General features: G+C 39.1%; 1 protein-coding gene across 1 annotated transcript in view; it reads right to left on the reverse strand.

Moving 5' to 3' along the window:
* CERS3 (ceramide synthase 3) overlaps positions 1-24,132 on the reverse strand; it is a 58,952-nt gene that overhangs the window by 12,226 nt on the left and 22,594 nt on the right. Inside the window, exons 6-9 of the mRNA XM_045560632.1 lie at positions 23,293-23,385; positions 20,383-20,511; positions 16,105-16,211; positions 7,307-7,460 (exon numbers count right to left, since the gene is read on the reverse strand). Coding sequence (XP_045416588.1) covers positions 7,307-7,460; positions 16,105-16,211; positions 20,383-20,511; positions 23,293-23,385 — 483 coding nt within the window. The remainder of the gene's footprint in view (positions 1-7,306; positions 7,461-16,104; positions 16,212-20,382; positions 20,512-23,292; positions 23,386-24,132) is intronic.

Raw genomic sequence — 24,132 nt, forward strand, 5'->3', positions numbered from 1 at the left:
CCCAGCCCCAAATGTCAGTAGTGCCACTGTGGAGAACCCCTGGGCTGGAGGCAGGCTGCTGACTTAGAGGCTGCTTCATGGGGAGGCTGAGCCTGACTGCCAGGATCTCCTGCAGAGACGGGGGCCAGGAGGGCCACGTCCCCACTGGAGACTGAGAACAAGCATGTGAGGCAGACAAGATACCAGATCTGCCAGCTCCAGTACCTGCCCCCTAGCACCTTCCTCGAGAGTCTTGGCGGGGCCAGGCCTGGCTCCAACTCCCTTCCTAAGACAGTGCCCAGGGAGGGGCTCCGGCCACTGCAGTGCCCCACCCCCACCTCCAGAACCCTGGCCGTGGCAGGTGTTCTCGCCAGACACCTCGGCAGCTTCCATGCCTTCCAGAAGGGCTGAGGCTCAGGAACCAGAAAAGGACATGCAGCCTGAGAGAAATGAATGTCTTGGAGGAGAGGGGGTAACAGGAAAGGATAACCAGAAGAGACTGGCTTGGAAACTACAGAATGTATGGTTATAACACAGTTATAACACCGTTTCTCTACACCTTATAGTTTAGAGAGTGGTTTCAGTGGTCAGTGGTTCCAGCTCAGCCAAGTGACTGATCATAGACAATTCCACTCCTTCCCTTGAAGGACGTGAGCACGTTTCCAGGTTCGATTACAGACACATGCCACTTGCTTAGAGCAACACTGAGGCCGAGGCTGGTTGAGAAGGACAAGTCTTAAGTCAGGCTCCCAGAGCATGGGCTGTGGAGCCGTGTGAAGAGTACGTGCCCAGGGCTGCTGTCCTCAAGATTGCCTGAGCCAGGTACATGTGGTGAGGAGACACCATCTGAAGAACACAGCCCCTTTGAGAGTCCCAAGTTCCACAGATGGCATGCTTGCCGTTCCCAAGACAGAGCACGGATCAAGCCATCTGCATCATAAATCACTCAGGCATGAAAGCCCACATGATAAATCAAAATGAAAATGTTTGAAAAACTGATTTCTGTTACCCATATCTACACACTGAATGAGTTTTCAGGAATAAGGTTTCTTTTGCTGTCCTCTGAGACTGACATGGTGGAGGTGAGGAGGTGGCCACAGGGTGGGGTAGGCCACAGAAAACAGCGGGGGATTAACAGGGACAGTGTTGACCGCAGGAGTCTCCCCCACACCTGTTTTGACCAATCTCTCTGGCCCAAGAGCCCATGAATAAAACTTTCACGTCCTGGTGTGAATGTGTAGATTTATTAACAGGCCATGACTTATGCCTGTGCCCCTTGTCTAAAACTCAGATTCCATATACGACATCTGTGTGTGCGTCTGTTTCTCTACTAGTAAAATGGAGACTATCTGTTTTTTTCAGGATTATATAAAAATTCATTTCATTTTTGTGAAATGATTTTTTAAATCATGGGTACCAGAGCTGTCAGAGCTTCTTAAAGACCTCTTTTTACCTAGATCCTCCCCATCCCTCAAATTCCTTTCCCACTTCAACAAAATAGGAGCAGCGGCTCGGGGTGACATCGTGGTCCACTTCAGGACAGAGGAAAGGAAGTCGGGACTTGCGTGCCCACGGGCATCAGTGCACTGTTCCCGAAAGCAGCTCTCGCCATGGACAAGCCCCTTCATTTTACAGCTCCCTCAGCTGCCTTCCTGTCAGCCAAACACTTGAGGGGTCCAGCACCTCCAAAGAACTAGTATTTTGAAAACCATTGATAGAGAATATACTAGACAAGAAGTTTAAGAGTATGCACAAGGGAGCTAATATGTCATAAAGTAAATATGGACAATCCTTCGCATAATTAAATAAGTCACAGGCAATTGCGGGGAAGTGAGATCTGCTGCTTTGAACAGACACCCGGCAGCTGGAACCTCCTCGCCATAACTGTCCTCACTCAGCTGCTGGCACCCAGCTGCTCTCCACGCTCACTTCCAAAGACACAGAGGTGGACTGAAGAAAGCTGAAGTAAAATATTGTTTTACTCATTGAAAAATCCTGATATAATCTTTTTCCATCAGAGGTCAGTTTGCCTGGGATTAAGAGCTAAAAAGACACACTGTCGTCGTCAGCAGCAGAGAGAGGTGCTGCAGCATCTGCATGTGGGGATCACAACTATCCTAACGCAGAGAGGAATCATTGTATAAAAAAAGATAGAATTTCCAAATAGCTTGGAAAAAGATATTACACATCCTAATTGCACACTATTCAGAAAAATGCCTGAACAATGTTATCTCGGGGTAGAGAAAAGCTATCCGAAACCGTGTGGGTTTCAGTCCTCATTGCACAACCTCAGGAGGCCCTTTGCCCCCTCTGAGCCTCCACTTCCGATTGGGCAAATGAATTCCTCCTTTCCATTCTGTGCTGTTTCCACCTCAACTTACGTATGTGAGGTTGGGTCTTCTTCCAAGCACTCATCTCAGTGCCCTTGTGAAATCTGTGGGTCTGATCCAGAGGCCTTGAGGTCAAGGGCAAAGCAACAGTAATTCAATGGGGGCAAGAGACCTGGGAAGAAGCCAGTTTACCCGCAGGCCCTGCCCTCTCACTCATAGTACATTTTCTTGCCTTTATTATCTTAGAGCCCTGCAGGTGGTTGCCTATTCAACTCTGACTTCTTTAAACAACTTTGCCCTTTCCAGTTTATAAAAATTCCAGCTTATGATTGCTTTAAGCAAGATGATCCCCTAAAAGGCATACCCTTCATGAGGTTTTCTAGAGTGCCCTCAGTTAAGAGCCAGAATTAATTCATTGATTACTTGTAAAGTAATGATAGCAAAGATAACTGAGTCAAGTCAGAGATACCATTATGAAATTTGTGAGAACGGAGCATAAGCCACACGAAATGCACGCCGAGAGAAACACATATAAACACACACACAAAATATGTATTACTTGTGTTTTTAGGACAGATATTCACAAATACAAAACTTTTGGGGAAGCAGAGCAACACAATATTAGCAACATGGGCTCTGAAGTATCAGCCTTCAAGGGTGTGCATTCCACTGCTGTGTGGTGTTAAGCAGTCATGCTACTTCTTCATTCACCCTTGCTCTCTTCCTCTGTGAAAGAGGGATAACAATAGCTGTTTCACAGAGTGACATGAGACTCAAAGTCAGTACGAATTCATACGTGTGGGTGTGAGTGGTGAACTGCAATACAACAGCAAGGCCCTGGGGAGGGGAGCCACAGTGTCTTGTAGACAATAACAGTCTCTTCCAGTTCTAAAATCCTATGGGAATTCTATTTTGTTGCTGAGCTGCACGGTGTGGAAGAATACTCAGATTTGAAATTCTTTAAGCCAAGCATCTTGACACAGTATTTTTATCATTACAAGTTTACAAATTTCACTGCTGTTGCTTGACTAAATGTCAAACTAGTTGATCTTATAAATATTCGAAAATATAAAAAATATAAGCTGATAGCATCTTTATAATACTTTATTTTCATCGTCAGTCTTTGTGATGTGTTTGTGAAGTGTTGCTCAGCAAAGTGCAGTTTTACATTTGCTCTTGCCTACTAACAAAAGAGACTTGGAGACTTCTTGGATGTTACGGATTTTGTATTTCTTCCCTAACATGTTGACATCTGAGAGGATGTATCAAAAAAAATCAGCTGAATGTGAGTCATGAAAGTCAACTGGCAGAAGACAGCTTAGAAAACTGTCACTGAAGCCTCTGGTTGCAAGTCAAGGACTGACATCTGATACCAGCTGCAGCCCTGTGTAAGCAAAAGGAAGAGGCTTGCTGAGAGCCGACTGCCAGGCAACTTCCCATTTACAGGCGCTCTGTAATTTAGTAGCAAGAACCTGCTTAGTGGTAACACTGATCATGATAATGGCAGCTAACACTTATCATGTGCTTACTATGTGCCAGACACTGTTCTAAGGGCTTTATCCTGAAAGCAGGTACTAATATCATCATCCCCATTTTACAGGTGAGGGAACTAAAGAAATGAACAGAAGTAATACTCCCAGGATCACACAGCCAGTGAACGGGAGAGCAGCGGTTTGAATCTACACAGAGCCTATACTCTTAGCTATCTAACTGCTTTACTTCAAAATGATTTGGGATTAAAAAATAATTAACAGTTCATTTTCTTATGCTTTTAAAAAGTTCAGAAGTGAGAGGATTTGTGCTGTACTTTAATTTATCATCTTGATTACTCAATTTGTTTATGTACTCACTTTTTTAATTCTATGCAAGTACTTTAAATTAATTTTCCAGTTATTTCTGGTTAATAATTTTCTGCCCTTAATTCAAATAAAGAATAATAAAAAAAGATGAAGTATTACAAGTTTTCAGAGACTCAAGTTCTAGTCTTAGCTTTGTCATGAAATTACTGTGTGAATTTGGTGTAGGCCTCAGTTTCCTCGTGTTTACTCGTGTTCCTTTTTAACTAGAACAGTTCAGTGTATGTAAAGTGTCATCCTATGAATGTAAGGGATGCTGCCTATTGAGTTGCAGATGGCTGGGGCAGGTTGCCAAGGGGCTCGTTTCTCCATCCTGGCTTTAATGGCTGCAACTCCAGCTCCCCCTTGCACGCCTTGGCTATTCACCAGTGTAAGATGTCTCAGAGACATACTTGATTTGGCCAGCACCCAGGATGATATTTAGAAAGGAGAAAATAAAAGCTTAAGGATGATCAAGTTCTCTCAAGTAATATTAAACAAAAGCATACTATGTTTCTTCTAATTTCCTCTCAAAGTACTTTCCACGTTTGCAAAGAGAATGACAAAATGAATATGTCAGCCTGTCATATTTCCTGATGTGATGTGTGGGCTGGTGGCTCATTGCAAACAACCCATTTTACAGTAATCAGACAAGTTTCACTGCCAAGCCTTGTTATCAAGCAGCAAGATGCCTGCTATGTGGGACCCATATACATTAGTGTCCTGAAATTACAGTGATACTCTCAAAGTATTCAGGAGTAAAAGTAAATGGTGGCAGGTTCTCAATCATCATATGTATGCAATAACCTATTGTTAAGGGAAAATAAGATGTGACTATTACCCAAAAATTCTATTTTTAAGAAGCATAATCACCTCTTTTCAGTCTGCCATGAAAATACGGAGACAAAAAATGCTTAATACAGTATTTATAACTTTCCACCCAAAACAGAGTGGTTTGTTTCCCCAAGTTACTTATCATTTGTATGTTCAGAATTCCTTATGGAGAACCTGCCAACTGTAAAGAATTGGAGGGACAAATTCTCAATTTCTGTTATAAGATTTAAAAAAAAAAAATTTAGAGATCTATGGAACTTCTGCAATTTCATTTATAAAGTATCCAACAATTAGTCACTTTAGTAACAACTGAGGTTGCATTAAATGCTGAATTTTTATTAAATAAAGTTGAACACTGATTTGTTAGTTGTTTCTCCAAGAATTTCAATTTCTGCCTCTAGCCCTCTCCTCCCCTTTGCAGTACAACCATGCCTTCAAATAGCATTCTTTAAACGGAGGCTTTACGGCTTTGGAGGAATAAGCTGATTTCACAGCCAGTTTTGCCACTGCGGTGGAAAACAGAGTGCACATGCAAGCCAGCTGAAGTCATACAAGCTGCACGGATTAGGACTGTGGGGGCCTTCACAACGGCTGTCAAATTGCAATTGGAAACAGCTTTTCCAAAGTACAGCACGAGAAATCAGGGATTCCTGTCCACAGCTTCCCAACCCACTGGGTTTCTAATCAGGACTGGCATGACCCATTAGAGATCAGAAATAGGAAAATCACAATGAAACCAAAGAAGGGTACCTTCTGGTCTCCAAACTTCATTTTCCCTGGATCCCTTCCAAGCCTGTAATTATTGTCTCTCACTAGGTAATAAGGGAACAGTTTCTGCGTGGGGACAGGAGCTTCTGGAAGGCTGGGCCCAGTGGAATTACAGGCTCCATTCAGGGACCTTCTTTCATGGCAACCACTGGATGTGCAAATTGTCTAACTGCTCAACTTCTTAACCTTTTCTCAGTTACTTCAACATTATCAGTCACTTAGAGATAAGATAATTTTTCCAGAGACCATAGAAAAACATTTAGAACTGTAACAAACTAGAACCATTCAAGGAAGTTTTTTCTTGGCACTCCAATTTTAAGGGGAAAAATCAGCTCTTCTCCAGAAAACAAGCTCACATCAATGAATTAGTTCAAAAAAAACTTTCAAAGTTTTTTGCTTTTTTTTTAGATTAATCCAGATGTAGCCCAACTTCCCATACCTCTGTCTTGAACTAGAAGCTAAGAGATGGTGGAAAACCCCGAGGTCAATTATTAATATTGCAATGTCCATTTCACTGTCAACTCTTCAATGATCTTTGAGACACATTTACTAAATCAGAACATGAATTAATCAAAGAGTTGATAAAAATAAGCTTATCAAACTAATTTCCTGCATATTGTTACATAAAAGTCAATCTGTTGATGATACGATACTGTGTTATACGTGAATAGTGACACCCAAAAGTGGGCCTGTTGTAACTTTCTGCTTGAAGGGTCCTTAGTTAAAACTCCCTTAGATGTATGATTTCAAGACAAAGGAGTGTGATCAGATTTTTTTAATTTGCCTTAAGGGTTCAAGTCAAAAATCCATCACTCAGTAATACTTTCCCTGGTCTCTTGAATCAACTTTTCTTTCATCTTTTCTTCCACAGCAAGTCTCTGGGATCTCTGGCACAGAACATTCTCTGCGTTATAGCTCATTGCTAGTAGGTGAGATATCCCCACTAGATGGTGGGCTGTTTCCCTAAAGTCAGTGACTGTGTCCTACTCATTGCTGTGGCCCTTCTCTCACCACGCTCTGGAATTAAAGCACAAAACTAATTTACAAAACAAAATAAAACAAAAAACCTATATTGTCTAAAAAGTATTATTAATTTGTTATTATTTAGGGAAGACGTTTTCAGAAACAAAGGATAGCCAAGTGATGGACAATATTTTAGAGAGTAGGAGCAAGCTCAAGAGAGAGCATTATGTGAAAATTGGATCCCCAGTAAAGAGAAGGCTCTGAAATATTGCTCAACTATTGTTATAAAGTTTGCTGCAAACTAGAGCTAATTTTGACTCCTTAGAGGATTCTTAAAAAAGCAGCAATTTTTGGATTTAAAAATTTCAAAATAACACATCTTCTAATAAAAGCAATTTCTTAAAAGTATCTTGGAGACTTACTTATGAAAAATCTAGCTCTATTTTAGAGACACTTTTATCAATAATGATCACATTTTTAAAACAGAATTCTGGTTAAAACTATGAATAAAATTGAACATTCAACTGTCTGGGCCTCACCTTAAATCAGGCAATGAAGTTCACTTGTTAAGAGCAATAATATTTGGACAGCCCTTACCTTCGTGAATAGACATCTTTTGAGCATCTTCAGGATGTAGTAACCCCAGTAAACGTGAAGGACCTGCAAGATGATGAGCTGTAGATTGAGGAAGATGTACGAAAAGAACGGCTCAAGGTAATGCAGAGGCAGAATGAGTGTGCAGTACAAAATCCTGGAAAACCAAACAGGAGAATCTCGTTAGAGCCGAAGCACCTGTGAATTTTCAGTGAGAAAACAAATACTTTCTCTCCCAAGACATACAACATTTATTTCATTAATAACAAAGTCCATGAAATTCTCGAGAGAAAAGATATGATAATATTACCTTTATCATCATTATTGGCAAGCAACAAAAAAAGTACAATCTGTCTCATGAGAGAAAAGTGAAAACAAATGGCACTGTTCTGTACTTCAGTTTCCTCTTTGCAAAGATTGTACTTACCTTCTGGTGTGTGTGGGAGGAAGGGGGTGTTGAAGAACAAATGAGGTAAGGCATTTTTACATGGGGTTATTATTTGCTTTATGATATTCTCATTTATTTGGCATCAAAGGTGAATGGAGAATTCTACAAAAGTAAATTTTCCAAATAAAAGAGGCTTTTAACAAAGCAAAAAAAATCCATGACTACTTCCACTTCTACCTCCTAAAGTAAATTGCATGCTTCATGAATCTTATAAATAGATTCCTGGACACAATTTGAATGGACCCTGGTGATCCAAGATGCACAGTGTCTTTGGATGTTATTGCAGTATGAAGGGCTATTTGTTCCTTTCCCAAACTTCATGCACTACTATGATTTTAGAGTTCTTTGATATGTTTGTTTGTATTACTTTAGTGATAAGAAAGTTGTTCATGTACAATTGGGAAAATGAGAAAAAAAAAAGAAAATTATCCATAATACCAGCACTATAAAAAAACAACATTGTAATGCTTGTGTATTATCTTCCAATTTTTTTCCTATACAGATATATTTTAATTTTATTTTTTTAAATTCACATGTAGTAAAATTTACTGTTCTTTGGTATACAGTTCAATGAATTATAATACATGGACAGGCCTGTGTATCCACCACTGCAATTAGGATACAGAACAGTTCATCATGCCAAAAAACTGTCCGGTGCTTTCCCTTCATAGTCACACCTTCCTCCCAACATTTGGCAACCACTTATCTGCTCTCTATCTTTTAGTTTGTCTTTTCAAGAACATGTAAGTGGAATCACAGTGTGAGAGCTGTGGAGGCTGCCTTCTTTCACTCAGTGTAATGCTTGTACGAGTCATGCAAGTTGTGGGGAGCAGTAGCATGTTTCTTTTTATTACTGAGTAGTATTCCATTGGATGCATGTGCCACGTTTGTCTTTTCACCACTGATGAGCATTTGGGCTATTGCCAGTTTCTGACAATTTTGAGTAAAACAGCTATAAATATTCATGTACATGTTTATCTGTGAACAGAAGTTTTTATTTCTCAAGTGTAGGTACATAGGGGTGAAATTATTGTGTAACGTGGTAAGTATAAGTTTAATTTTATAAGAAATGGAAAAACTGTTTTTCAGAGTTGCTGCTCTGCATTCCTACCAGCAAAACATGAGAATGTCAGCTGCTCTGCATCCCCATCAGCACTTGGTTTTGTCTTACGGAGATTCTTGCCACTGTGGTAAGCATAGTACTTATAGGGTTTTATGTTCAATTCCATTTAGCTTTACTTTTAAATTTTTTTTTATTTTTAATTATGCATACATAATAATTATATATCTTTATAAGGTACATGTGATGTTTTGATACAGTAATACAATTTTCGATATTTAGGATTTCTGGGTCTATTTTTCCATTTAGCTTTAAATGAAAGACATTTTACAGTGTTTAAACAGCTTGGTGTGTATAGTCTTTCATAAATTAAAGATTATTTCTTTGGAAGTGTATATTCCTAAATGTGAGATTACTGTTTCAAGGTGTACATAGAGGTATATAAATTCAAGCTGTATATTAAAAGGTATTAAGGCACTGCCAAATTATTTTCTAACATTACAACAATTTATAAGGCTACTAGCAAATGATGAAAGAAATGTTTCATTGAACCCCCAACCAGTATGGAGTAAGTTTAAAATCTGCTAATTTAAAAGACAAAGCTCCCAGTTTGGATGATTCGCAAGGCTTTCACAATTCTCTTATGTCTGCTTAGTAGTTCTATTTCCTCTTTTGTGAGTTATCAGCTCAAGTTCTTTGCTTGAAAAACAATTATATGAACTCTATATAATAAAGATATTAGCCATTTATTCATTTTATTTATGCAATTATTTATCAAGTTTACTTTCCAATTTAAAAATGTAACAACTTTATTGCTTTTTAGAAACTTAGGAATTATTAAAAAAATATAAAGAGGTTAAGGAAAAGTCACAAGACTTCACAGGGAACCCAGAATATTCTGGTGAACATAATTCAAGATATCCCTCTTAAAAATACCTTCTTTAAGGTGCTCTTTTTGCCTCCCTCATCACCACATGATTACATACAACAGGGACCACACTATACATGTGATTTTAGTATCAATAATATGTTACATTATCCAGACAAATTGGATATGGATTTTAAAAAATTAAAAAATAATAATATGTTACAAAGAGCTTTCCATGTCAATGAATACAGCTATATATCAGGAGTCAGCAAACTTTGTAAAGGGAAAGACAAATATTTCAGGCCTCTGGGCTGTTTGGTCTCTGCTGCAACTACTCAATTCTGCCATTGTAGTATGAAAGCATCCATATGGCAGCTAACATTATATAAACGAATTCATGTGTAGAAAATACACACATAAATGAGTATGGCTGTGTTCCAGTAAAACCTTGTCAACAAAACCAGGCAGTAGACTGAATTTGGCCTATAAGCCAGAGTTCACCAACCCCTACTACATGCTATCTTACATAATGGCTGCACAGAAATCCATTTTACAGTTATATCATAATTTAAGCTCTTATTGAAAGACATTTAAATTATCCCCAAATTTTCATTATCTTAGAAAGAACACTGTGAGAATTACTTGTAAAAACATTTTGATATAATTATTTGATTATCCCCTTAGAATAGCTAAAATCCTGAATCAAAGAGTAGACTCATTTTACATTTTGGAATATACTGCTAGACTGCTTTCTAGCAAGACTGTATGTACTAATTTATATTCTTACACCCAATATATGAGAGCACCTGCTTCCTCCTTGACCAACATTGTATTTTGTCAGTATCTACCTAAAATAACATAGCACTATTTATATTTACATTTTTATTTCATGTGACATGATTATATATTTATACATATATTTATATATTTTATTGCTTATCTTATTTGGTTGCTTATATTTATTTTTTTTGAATTGCTTCTTCATGGTATTTGTCCATTTTTCTATTAGAGCATTTACTTATTCTGTTTGATTCATAAGTACTCTTTATATATTAAGGATATCAGCACTATTTTCTAATCATGTTAATATCTTTACATAGTCCAATATTTTCTTTTAACTTGGTTTATGATTTTTTGGCAAATTAATTTTAAAAATAGTTTTGTAATCAGATCTATCAATTCTTTCTTTTATATCTAGCTTACATATTAAGCTTTAGAAGACCTTTTTCATCCCTATCAGTACAAAACATATTTACCCATATTTTCTTAAAATCTTGGCTTTACTACTCACAAAGCTATGTACCTTGTATCATTTCTTTGTGCATTTTTTCATTAACGAAATGGAAGCAAAGAGTACCTACCTTATTCATTCAATAAACCTTTATTGAATGCCTACCAAAGTGCTACCTGGCACTTGGTAGGAGCCAAGAATATAGCAATGAATGAAAAGGGTGAAAACTCCTGAAGTAGTAGGGCTTACATTCTGGTGCCAACATTGATAGAGTTATTAATGGAAATTAAAGAAAATAATATATGTAAAGCTTATTTGCCACTCTGGGATCCTGGGTCCATAGGTAATTTTGTGCCTTGTTCTATACTCTCTCTGCCTAGAATGTACTTCCCCTTTTCAGCCGAACTTCTTTTCCTCCATAAAGCATGGGCCCCTTTACTACGAAAGTCTCCATGCTATTCTGGTCACCTGTCAATGTATCTAACTGTGGCACCATAATCTGCTGCCTCCAGTGTATATACCTACACATGTGTTGGGGCAAAGAAAAGGAATAACAAAGTAAACAAACAAAATGCTAACTGGTAAAGGGTATATACAGAAGTTCTCTGTAATATACTTACAACTTTTCTATAAGCTTGAAATTATTTCTAAACAAATGAATTAATGAATAAAGGGGTTGGATTAAATTATGAATAAGGTCCTCATTCTAGGATTCTAGAAAGATGGGGTCTCACTCTGTTGCCCAGGCTGGAGTGCAGTGGCACAATCATGGCTCCCTGTATCCTCAAACTCCTGGCCTCAAGTTATCCTCCCACCTTACCCCTCCTAACTCACTGAGACTACAGGTGTGAGCCATTGCACCTGGCTGTAGCTCTCCTTCATAAACTTAAAGACAACTAAAGAAGGCACCAAATGCATGGGTGTAAGGGGAGAGCTCTGGGGTCTCACTGGTGAATGAGACAATAGAAGTCATTGTCTCCTTCCTCATTTGTGTAACTGGAAAGTCTAGTTCCAAGATATGCATCTGCAGTGGTGGCCCAAGGGAGTGGCCTGGCTTTGGCAGAGCCTTTCTCACATTGCACAAGCCCCTCTCACATTGCAAAAGCGCTTCTAACATTGCACAAGCCCCTCCTTTCCTTTGCTGGCCAAGCAAAGGGCACAGGCTGACATGGCACCATCAGAACCCTGCTCTGCCCTCTACTCATCATTCAGGACCAAGGCTCCCGACCTTCAGAGGAAAGCAAGGGTCCACTGTGTCCTCATCCCTGGTTTCCACTGATGAATGTCAGCTAAGAGCAGTGTTGGATGCTTTCAGCTTTCTCATTTCTTTTCTTTATTTTTAAAACTCTCCTTTCTCTGTTAGCCATTCCAAGTATTTATAAAATCTCATCACCCATAACATTTCCTTTCATGTGTGGGCTTCCCAGGGTACCATTTTTCCACACTAGTGATAGATGGATCATCAAAAGCTGGAACCTGAAATCCAGTGAACCAGTGGTGAAAGGAAAAAAGTTACCCAAGCATATGTGCCCTTGGAGGTAAAGAAGCTAGGTATGTGAACATTATTCATAGTTGCAAATGTTTTATTTTTTTCCTTTTGGAACATCTGAGAAACACAGGCAATGTTAATAGTCTTGTAACTATAGGAATAAGGGGTAGATACAAAAATCTCTTCTCCTGCCACCAGGCACTCCTGGAGGGTAGGCACTATGTCTCACTCCCCCTGGACTCTTTACAACACCTAGTTGTGATGAGTTCAAAAAATAAAGCAACAAGCCACACTGCCACCTACAAACTCAGCTGCAACAGACACTGAACCCACAGGTTGCAAAGTCAGCAAAGCAGAGTGTTCCTTCCCTTTAGATCAACCAGTCTGCACGGGATCATTATCTGCTCTCGTTATTTGTGGAGAAAAACTGTCAGCAGTCAGGGGAATAGTTTACCTGACCTTAGAAAGGTCTTTCTAGCCTTTCTGATTCTCTGGAGGTATTTGGATAATGTTCAAATAGATAGATACATCCAATAATTCAAAAATATAAAAATCATTTTAAAAACAATAGTTGGGAACACAATGTGAAAACGCTAAGGCTGCAATTTAAATGGTTTTGGATAAAAATGCAAACAGACGGGATTGCCAGGAAATTAAATTAAAGCAATTTGACCAACACCAATTTGAATTTCTGCCAATGTTGGTGAAATGATGTTTAGAAAACCAATGTCGCTAACTCTTGCTGACACTGACTGAGAATCAGCTAATTAGATCCCCAGACATGGCAGGAGGAAAGGAGAGGAAGGGACACAGTCGCAGGAACACAAAAGCGGGGCTCATCAGGGAAGTAAACACGCTTGAGGCTGGGGGACATGAAAGAAAAATCAGAAAAAGGGAAAGACACGTGTAATGTACAAGTTGAAGTTCTTTTTCTCAAGGCTTCCAGACAAATCTTAGATGGGCATAACCCTAGTTAGCTTTCTTCCCACGCTATCTTATATCTCACCACAAAATGTGCAACAAAAGCAGTTGGAAAGAAAAACAGAGCAGCTAGATTGCAAACTGCCCCCCACAGCATCTCTAAAACATCTGAATCTTGACATAGATCAGCAGAGCTGCTTTTCAGTGGCATCTATTATCTGCACATTGCTTGGTCCATAGTAAAATCCCAACAAATTTGGACAGAATAAAATACCCATGAAAAATGAATCTGCAGAGTTCCAAGTTTTAGACAGATGGTTGGGGCCAGGCTAACAACAAGGAATACATTTTCCTCTTGCACCACCGAGATGATTGTGAAACAAGCTCAAGTTGGTGGGAACACTATTGAAGCCAGAGCACCTGGGAGAAGCGGCCTCTCTGACTGACGTGCTTCAGCATTACAACCCAGTGATTCTTTCAAAGACCACTGAGAACTGATTTCCCAAACTTTCAATGTCTTGGTGAGGTTTTTCTCAACCTTCCAAGGAATGAGAATCAGTCAACATCAGTACAGAAATATTTTTACCAGGAAAAACTTTTTTACAAAAAAATTTTGTAAATTAAGCTAATTTGCAAGAAATTTGCCAGGAATTAATATTGGTTTATTCACAATCCAGGGCCCTGAAGACAGCAAACAGTGGTACTTGCTGCCCTCTGCAGTGGGCTGGTGAATTCAGTATCAAGATCAAGAAAATGCCAAAAGCATGTAACCGTGCTGGAATCCAGAAATGATGGCAAGAGAAGGAGTTCTTAAATCTAGGATTTTAAAGTCAAGAGAGTGTGGGAAAATAGCACACTACTTCCACAATCACTCAACCCCACCACAGTGTTCAATCATGAGTGAGTAGGCTTGTTTGTTTATTTTGCGAAATCCTGGGAAAGTCTGAGGTGAACGTTCCCCATTGCTCAACCAAAAGCCAACCAGAGCAACAATGGGGCATCAGCTCCTCAGAGAGTTCCCTGAACTGAGAGCTTCTATGGCATTTGTTTTTAAAATATGTCTGGATATTCTTTGAAACTGCTCCTATCAAGAAATGGAGTCTTGTCATCCTTCCCTTGAATATGAGCCAGGCTTAGTGACCTGGTTTCATTGAAGAATATGAGGTTGGAAGCGACATGATGTGTCTTCTGAGGCTGGTAATAGAAGCAGATGAAGCATCCCTCTAGCTCCCTTGAGATGCTCACCCTTGAAATGCCACAGTCATGCTAGGAGGCCACGGTCTTTACTATATACCAGACACTGTTCTAAACTATTGTATATGTATTACCTCAGTTAAGCCTCATGACAACCCTTATTTCCATTTTACAGATGAGACAACTGAGGCACAGAAAGGTGATCTAACCTGTCCAAGATTAGGATTTCAGTGTGGAGCCAGGATTCGAGGGGCCATCTATAGGTGTTCAAGCTGATAGCCACAGCTGTGGTCCCAGCCAACAATCTGCATCAACCAGCTGATTTTGTATGTATTACTTCAACCATGTGACTCAGGAAGGCTTCAAGAAAATTCCAGCTCTAGCCACTATTTGACTGCCCAGCCACCATCTGACCATAACTACATGAGAGACTCCAAATTAATACTATCCAGCCAAGGCCAATCAACTTCCAGAGGCATGAGAGATAATAATTAATAGATGTTGTTTTAAGGGAGAGGTCTGCAAACTACAGTTTACAAACTCTGGCCTGTAACATGTTTTTGTACAGCCCATGAGCTAAGTATGGCTTGGTACATTTTTAAAGAGTTATAAAACAAAACAAAACAAAGAGAAATATGCAACAAAGACCACATGTAGCCCTCAAAGCCTAAAATATTTATTCTCCGGCTCTTTACAGAAAACGTTTGCCTACTACTGTCTTAAGCCACTAAGTTTTCAGACGGTTTGTTATGCAGCAACAGGCAACTGGAACGTGTGGTGCCCTTGGGACATAGTGGGAGGGACTAAGGGGCAAATGCTGGATTTACAGTGCCACAAAAGTCACATTGAAAAGCCACATCCAACCCATTATCTGCAAGTCAATACTTATCCTATCAATAACTGCTATCACACAGTGTTATAATTTCACAAACATACCTGCTCAGTCAAAGCAAAAGTGATGGTATTAATAATATGATTGATCAACCAAGCAAAGTATCTGAAATATGTACCTTAGATTTGATTCTAGATTAAACTCCACATTCTGAGATACTCATTAATAATTTTAATAACAATATTAATAGATAGCATTTACTGAGTCTTTATTATGTACCAGACATTGTTCTAAACTATTTCATATGTATTACCTCCATTAATTAACTCAGTTACCTGAGTTAATGCTCAGTGTCTGGCATTCAAGTAATGGCTATGATTATTATAACACAAAACACTGCCTCTCTTTTAGAGAACTGGTGATTGGCCAATGACTTTCACTGAGTGACTGGAAAAACTGTTAATCACAAAGAAAGATCCATATTCACGAAACAAGATACAGAATAAGAGTTGCTACTTACCCTTTGGGGTACACATTTTCCATCTCCCATTGTAATAAGCCTTTTCCACACTGGAGAATGTTGTTTTAATTATTCATAAAAATGGCTCTGTCACATTCTTTTCTCCTACTACATACACTTAACACAAATAGCTGGAGACCCATGTATGGAAAGAAAGGGCAATGCTTTGATAGTCACAATGCTCCAAGGCCACATCTGTGCACTGACCAAAGGCAGGGCACATCACCTGTCTACTCACCAGAAGGGAAAAATAATGAAGCGGCTGATGAAAAACATGGCAGAAAAGATGAAAAACAAGATGTTACAAGTTTGTCTCCATCCAGCGTAAGCAAATATCTTAGCAGACTGAAAACAAAGAAAGAAACTGCATTCAGATAAATATATGGTAGTACACATTTTAAAAATTAAATATTTGTAAATGAAATGCCATGATTTCCAGGATTTGCTTCAAAACAATCTGGATGGAAGGGGGGGACAGATGGGGTAGTAGATTAAACAAGATTGGTCATATTGATAACTGTTAAAGCTGATGGGTCCATTACACTATTCTCTTTATCTTATCATATGTTTGACATTTTCCATAATATAATGTTTAAAAAAGATATGTCAAAATGACTGTAATATTACTCTTTCAAAAACTCTGTAAGTTAGCATAATCAATTTTAATGTCCATTTCATTTGGGCATTTATTTAATATCTCCATTCAACCGGGAGGAGAGTTGGGTTGAATAAAGCTTAGGGCGGCATGAACTCCCGGGCTGGGCTGGAAATGGGGCAATCAACGTGGCTATTTCAAGGTAGCTGGTGGGAGAGGTGGAATCAGGAGGCAGCTCTCAGGACCCTGCCCTGGTTGAAATAAAGTTGCAAACACCTGATTTTTCCTACTTATTTTATGCTAGTCTATCTTGCTCATATTATCTGTGTTTAATAAAAATAATTACAGAAAGTATTGTTGAATGGTAATAGAAGATTAATGGATGAGGATTCTCTATTCCCCCAAATCTGGGCTGCGGACAGTACTGGTCTGTGACCTATTAGGAACCAGGCCACACAGCAGGAGGTGAGTGATGGGCAAGCAAGTGAAGCTTCATCTGTATTTACAGCTGTTCCCCATCACCTCCATCACCGCATAAGCTCCGCCCCCTCTCAGATCAGTGGCAGCATTAGATTCTCACAGGAGCTAGAACCGTACTGCAAACTGTGCGTGTGAGGGATCTAGGTTGTGCATTCCTTATGAAAATCTAATGCCTGATGATCTGAGGTGGAGCTGAGGTGATGATGCTTGCACTGGAGAACAGCTGGAAATACAGATTATCATTAGCAGAAAGGTTTGACTGCACAATAAATGTAATGTGCTTGAACCATTCCCCCTTCAAGGGTCCGCGGAAAAATTGTCTTCCATGAAACCAGTCCCTGGTGCCAAAAAGGTTGGGGACCAGTGCTCTATTGCATTATCCAGTGGAGCCTAAGGCTGAAGGGGGAGCTTTCTGGTGGGAGTTGGGGGTGGGAGGTGGGTAGGAGTTGTTGGGGCAGTCGTTGTGGTACAGCTCATCCATTTAGGGAGCATGGCTTAGACTTGGGCCGATTTAGAACTTACATCACCCTGGAGGCTAAAGGTCCTTCTAGAACAAGAGAGGCAATATATTTACCCTCCAGGAAGGGTTTACATGGCACTTTCCAAACTTTTCCACACTTACCAAGGGTTAAGAATATGGCCAGACCAACGGTGGGGGTGGGGGGTGTTGCCAGAGGGCCCACAGGGGACAACTCAGTTGCTGACACAGAACGCTGGTGTCTCCAGTGGGCAGGAGACAGGTGTGGAGAGAAAGGCCAGAGTTCAGAGTAACCGCAATGGAGCAGGCAGCTGTTGGAAGGGTCGGAGGCTGACCAGGGTGGAAGCCAGGGATGTGCGCAAGTACGGGAAGGACCTCTGTAGGCTCACTTGTGGGGGTAAAACATACATACAACATATTCTGGATTGCATAATGATGAAATTCCTGACAATAACCCCTTTTCTTTGCTAAGTTTCAGTCAGGACATTGTTAAAGTGTTGGGTTCTGGATCCAAACTTGACTATGTGGAAAATCAGAAAGCATCAAGAAGATGCATGAAGAAGGCAAAAGGGTGCTTACGAGTGAGAGTGGTAAGGGTTGAGGCTGTTTTTCCTTGCAAAGAAAGTGCTAAGAAAGGACCCACCAACTGTCTTGAAAAATATGAAAGATTAATAGGCTCCATCTCAAGGAAGCAAGGGCCAAAAGTTGTGCAGTGTCTGGGTTCAATTAGAACTTGACTGAGAGGACAAACACTAAAACAAACTATTCAGAAAAGCTGTGGGATATGCACCCTGGGAGAATATAAAAAATAGGCCCCTGCCACTACTTAATGTTGTCTCTACCACCAGCTGATGGAAGGTACTAGTCTTGCTCATTGAACCTCAAGTTAGATCATGACTTGTGAATCACAAATGATTCATGATCATTAACAACATGAAGCTGTTCTTGTAGTTGCCCCATGAATGGACCTCTAAGTTTGACATTTCATTTTTCTTGTTTTTTACCTAAGGATCTCAGAACATTTTCAAACAGTAATGAGCTAAACTTCACGATATACCCTAAGGGATATGTATGACTTCTCATGTTACAGCTGGGGGTAGAAAACAAAACAATAAGTGGGCCGGGCGCGGTGGCTCACGCCTGTAATCCTAGCTCTGGGAGGCCGAGGCGGGTGGATCGCTCGAGGTCAGGAGTTCGAGACCAGCCTGAGCAAGAGTGAGACCCCGTCTCTACTAAAAATAGAAAGAAATTATCTGGCCAACTAAAAATATATATACAAAAAAATTAGCCGGGCATGGTGGCTCATGCCTGTAGTCCCAGCTACTCGGGAGGCTGAGGCAGTAGGATCGCTTAAGCCCAGGAGTTTGAGGTTGCTGTGAGCTAGGCTGATGCCACGGCACTCACTCTAGCCCGGGTAACAAAGTGAGACTCTGTCTCAAAAAAAAAAAAAAAAAAAAAAAAAAAAAAAAAAAAACAATAAGTGATTTGCCCAAGTCAGTGAGGGAGTCATGTCATGTCGATGACAGGGTGGGGAGGGTGGGGGGGGGACAACCCAGCGTTTGTTCCCAGCCTGAACATCTAACTCCCCTTTAACAACACAGTGAAGCTGTTTTCACATTGGACACACACCAAAGGCACAAGAGGGTTTAGAAGCAACAGAGTAACATGAAATTCTTAAGTCAGGGCCAATGTGGTCTTAATTTCAGTCAGGGTTGCTGAGGTAAGATCAGAGAAGGAGGTAATTACAGCAGAGATGACTGCATTCAGAGCGCACCACATGGAAAACTGGCACAATCCTTCTTTTGCTAAGCCATTTGTTGCCCTGAAGCCTATAGAATAATCCTGACCTGTAGAAGATTTACATGTCTAATTACAATTACATACAAAGTAGGAACAAAACTCTGTACACAGAGAATAATTTAACAGTGGCCAGTTGCTTTGAAATGGCTTCTGGTTACTTCTACAACAGGTTTGGCAAATTACAGTCCAGCCCATGGGCTAAAGCTGATCGGACCTTAAGAATGGTTTTCACATTTTAAAAGGGTATTAAAAAAAAAAACAAAGAAGAATATGTGACAGAGATTGTATGCAGCCCACAAAACTAGATTTACTACCTGGCCCTTTACCAAGGAGCTTGCTGAACCGCAATCTAGAAGAACAAGATTCTATTAAATTTAATTTCTTCCATATCAACCTATATTCAATTATTAGTCCTTCAAGAGGCAATCCCAAATGTGAAACGGGTTAGCATCATTTTCCCTGGATTCATTATAAATGACTATATTTAAAAGAATAGCTCGGTGCCTCCGGGAAATGTTGCCCTCGATACAGTGGGAGACCTGGCAGAGAGGGACCACTCGATCACTGCCACTGGGTCCACGGGAGCCAAGGCATAGCAGAAACAGGTCCAGAAAACACCCTGATGTTGCTTTTTTCCTTATATTATTAGGAAGATTCTTGCTTTAATGTTCCCTGCTTCAGAAAACATCCTGATCCCTCTTGTTCCCTTAGAAAATCAGTGCCTGACAGTCCTTACAGCAACGGATCAGGCTGAGGAGGATAGGGTGGGACAGTAGGTGTTCAGGCACTGGCTTAGGCGAGGAGATGGTGCATCCAACTCTGAGAATCCTTAATGCCATAAATCCAAGTTTTCCTTTCAAAGGATAAGAATTCATTCCCTCTTTAAATAGCTCATCTTACTTCCTGAGCTAGCATCTGCATGCAACTTTCATGAGTGGAATCCCACAAATCAACATTTCTCTAATACCATGGAGGATTAAAAATAAAAACTGAGAGGTTTCATTTCTTTAATCTTGGAGGATCTGGGAATCCAGAGACTGTCTCAGACTTTGGGTGTTTTCAGGACAGAGAGCCCTGCTAAGTTGCTCACAGACAATTCCTTCTGTGAGAAGTTAAATCCAGGACATGGTATTGTCATTAGTTTTTTAATGGCAAACATTTACCTCCAGCCAAATGTCAGCTACATCGTGCACAACCATCACGAGGGTCCCACTGCGAATATAATTAGAACACCAAGAGAAGCTCATCAAACTAAGAGCAGCCAGGTGGTGGATGACATGAGCTAGAAAATCCTGTATAATGAGGGGAAAATGAAAGCCATTAAGCAAATGCCATTATTTCCCAATCACTGGAAGAAATAATAATAGTAATAATGATACCAATAATGTTCATTTGCATGTTTTGAAATTTATAAAACATGTTCACTTTAATTCTTAAACACAATCTTTGTGAAGTAGCTAGGACAAGTATTATTCTCATTGATGAAGTCATTTAACTTTGAGACAGCATTGAATAGTTGTCATCTAACTCCTAACATCTGTTGTTCTTTGTACTACCCCACACTGTATATATGCACACACACTCATACATACAGTAAATACACACACACAAAGCATATTCCCATGGACATTTACATTTATTGTGTATCCCTTGCCTAATTCCAAAAAGGAAAGAAAAAGATAAGATGTAATAAAATTATGCAACTATTAAAATAAGTTAACACATATGAAATAAGTAACAAATGAGAGTGTTATAACTACATTAGCAAATCTAGGCTAAGGAAAGCCACTGTCACTGAGTGTAAAAACGTCAAGGTTTTCTAAAGATATGAAAATGGCTAATTAGCATGTGAGAAGATGCTCAACATCATTAGCCACCAGGAAAATACAAACCAAAACCACAATGAGGTACCACTTCACTAGGATGGCTATAACAGGATGGCTATCATAAAAATGACTACCAATCACAAGTGTTGGGAAGGATGTGGAGAAATTAGAACTCTTGGATAAGAGTTATAGCAATGTAAAATGGTAGCTGCTTTAATAAACAGTCTGGCAGTTCCTCAAAAGGTTAAACAGAATTATCATATGGCCCAACAATTATACTCCTAGGTGAAACGAAACATATGTTCATATAAAAACTTGTATATGAATATTCCTAGCATTACTCATAATAACAAAATGGAGGAAACAACTCAAATATCCATCAACTGATACATGAATAAAGAAAATGGGGTCTATCCATACAATGGACTGTTATTCGGTAATAAAAGGAATGAAGTACTACAGATGTTATAACATGTGGCTGAACCTTGAAAACATCATGCTAAGTGAAAGCAGCCAGACACAAAAGGCTACGTATTGTATGATTCTATTTATATGCAATATCCAGAAGAGTCACATCCATAGAAACAAAGTAGATTAGTTGTTGCCAGGGCTGGGAGGTTGGGAGCAATGGGAAGTAACTGCTAAAGGCTACAGTTTCTTTTTGTGGTGACAAAATGTTCTAAAATTGATTGTGGTGATAATTGCACAACTCTGTGAATACATTAAAAACCACTGAATTATACATTTTAAATAGTTGAATTGTGTAGTATGGGAATACCTCAATAAAAATATTTTTTTTAAAAACTTAAAGATTCCAGTTTTCTTGCAGCCAAACTAAAAGAGTAAATACAATACCAATAATAATAGCTTATTTAGCACCTACTGTATAGCAGGAAGTGTTTTATACAGATTAATTTACTTAATCCTCACAACAACCAGAGAAGATAAGAATTATTTTGAGCTCCATTTTATAGATGAGGAAGCCAAGTTTAGGAATTTTAACCAACTAGCTCCAGATGTTGGTGAGTGGTGAAGCCAGGGGGTCAAACCCAAGCGGTCTGACTCCCGAGCCTGCACTTAAGCCACCTCTCCAAAATTTTATATTTCTAAAGAGACGTCTTTATAATTTTTACATTTAGTTTTTGAAAAGGTGCTCGATGCACCTGTAAATAATAAAAGGGAAGTCAACTGTGGCAAAATCAAAGGTGAGAGAAATACAGGATCAACCCTACCTATCTATGAAGATTTTCTAAAACATTATTATTTTCAATTCTATCCCTTGAGAAAATAAGTCAATCAATTAAATTTTGATGTATTCCAAACCTAAAGTTAGTAAGAGTTAATCTATAGCTATTATTGAGTTATATGGAAATGGAGATCATTTCTATCAGATTCTTTCACAGTATGTTCTTATATTTAGAGTCCATGTGTTTTAAGATGTCCAGTTGACCACAGTGTGCCCCTTAGTGATGGGTAATGACCACCATCACTCAACTCAAACGTCAGTTAATTACACCAACTTGGTTTATCAAATATTGAACTTAATTTTATTTATCATATAAATTTTGCTACAAACCAGCCTTTTCCCTAGGATGTAGCTTATGAAGTATATGCCAGAGTGTTTATCATTTGATCTGCATTGTTAACATATATGACAAAATCTTGATTGCCTTCAAGGCTCTAACATGATTTGCTGGCCCAGCAAATAGGAATCAGTAACAACCAAACAGTTCCTAAAATGCCTCACTTTGTGACCTCAGAGGTGGCAGTTAGCCTGCCTGTGACTCAGTTTCCCTGCAAATAAAGCAAAGCTAGTAATGCCTGAAGCAAGGTTTCCTCATAACGATATTTGATGAATTAAGGAAGAAATTGTTCTCAGAGTCTTTGAAAACATCAGAAAGTTTTATAAAAGGTGGTTCTGTAATCAATTAAAACATTTTTCTTTTTTGTCTTGATGGACAATAAACTCCCAAATCAAAAGAAACAGACAACATGCAGGAGATTTCTGTTCTTATTCAACAGGGGTGGAGCTTCAAAGATAAAGTTTCTACAATGTTTCACTACAAATATTTACCAAGGCACCAAAGTATGAGCATAATTTGCACTATTGTATGTAGTACAAAAAGCAAAAAATCAATGAACTGAAATAAAATACACATAAAAATACAATTTAAAATTAGAATTTGGGGGAGGGCGATATAAATTTTGAAGAAACTGATAAAGTAGCTTTGTAAATAAGAAACTTACCTTCCTCTTGATATCAGTGCCAAGGCTAAACAACAGAGAACAATAAAAACCCATTTCTAAAATGTAGTACCAGTACTGGGATGGCAGCAGGGGCTGAGGAAGAGAAGAGTATTCATGACTTTAAATGTTACCATATAAGCAACTCATTTTAATGCACTAAAATCTATAGTTTATACCTATTTATATTCCACAAAATTCTATAAATTAACAATGATTTATATTTCAACTGCCACAAAGAAACTGGAGATAATATTTCAAGGCATTTTATTTTTAAAAGGGTAGACAAGTATTCCAAAAGCAAGTTAAATGTTCTGTTTAAAAAGTTCATAAAATTGCTGCATGTGTAATTGCCTTATTTTAGTTTACTGGGAGTTACATTAAAAATTTTTTTTAAATCTTTACTTAGGGACAATAGGAAGTCTGTTCTACTGGTCCCACGATTTATCTTGTTTAATGGTTCTTGAATACTACTCAAAATCTGATATCTGAACCTCTTTTCTGGTAACAGGCTGGCGTTCAGAATTAGCTCATTCTCAAATGGGATAGTAACAAATTTTTCTGAATAAAAGAACGAAATTCCTACCTCTAGAATTTTCCTTAATAATTTTATAGTGGGGGGAGCTTATTTTAGCTAAGTTGAGACACTATATTACTTGGTATAGTAGACTGTTATAGTACATTCATGCTCCCAATGAATGCTGTCTTCCAAGCCCTTGTGTTGTCTCCACCCACACTGACTATGGACTTGATCCTGGTTTTGGTCAAGGGGATGTAAGAAAATGTGATACAAGCAGAGTCTTCATAAGCACCGTGTGAGAAACCTGTCTTGCTGGAGATATC

The sequence above is a fragment of the Lemur catta genome, chromosome 9, assembly GCF_020740605.2.
Source record: "Lemur catta isolate mLemCat1 chromosome 9, mLemCat1.pri, whole genome shotgun sequence".
Classification (NCBI taxonomy): domain Eukaryota; kingdom Metazoa; phylum Chordata; class Mammalia; order Primates; family Lemuridae; genus Lemur; species Lemur catta.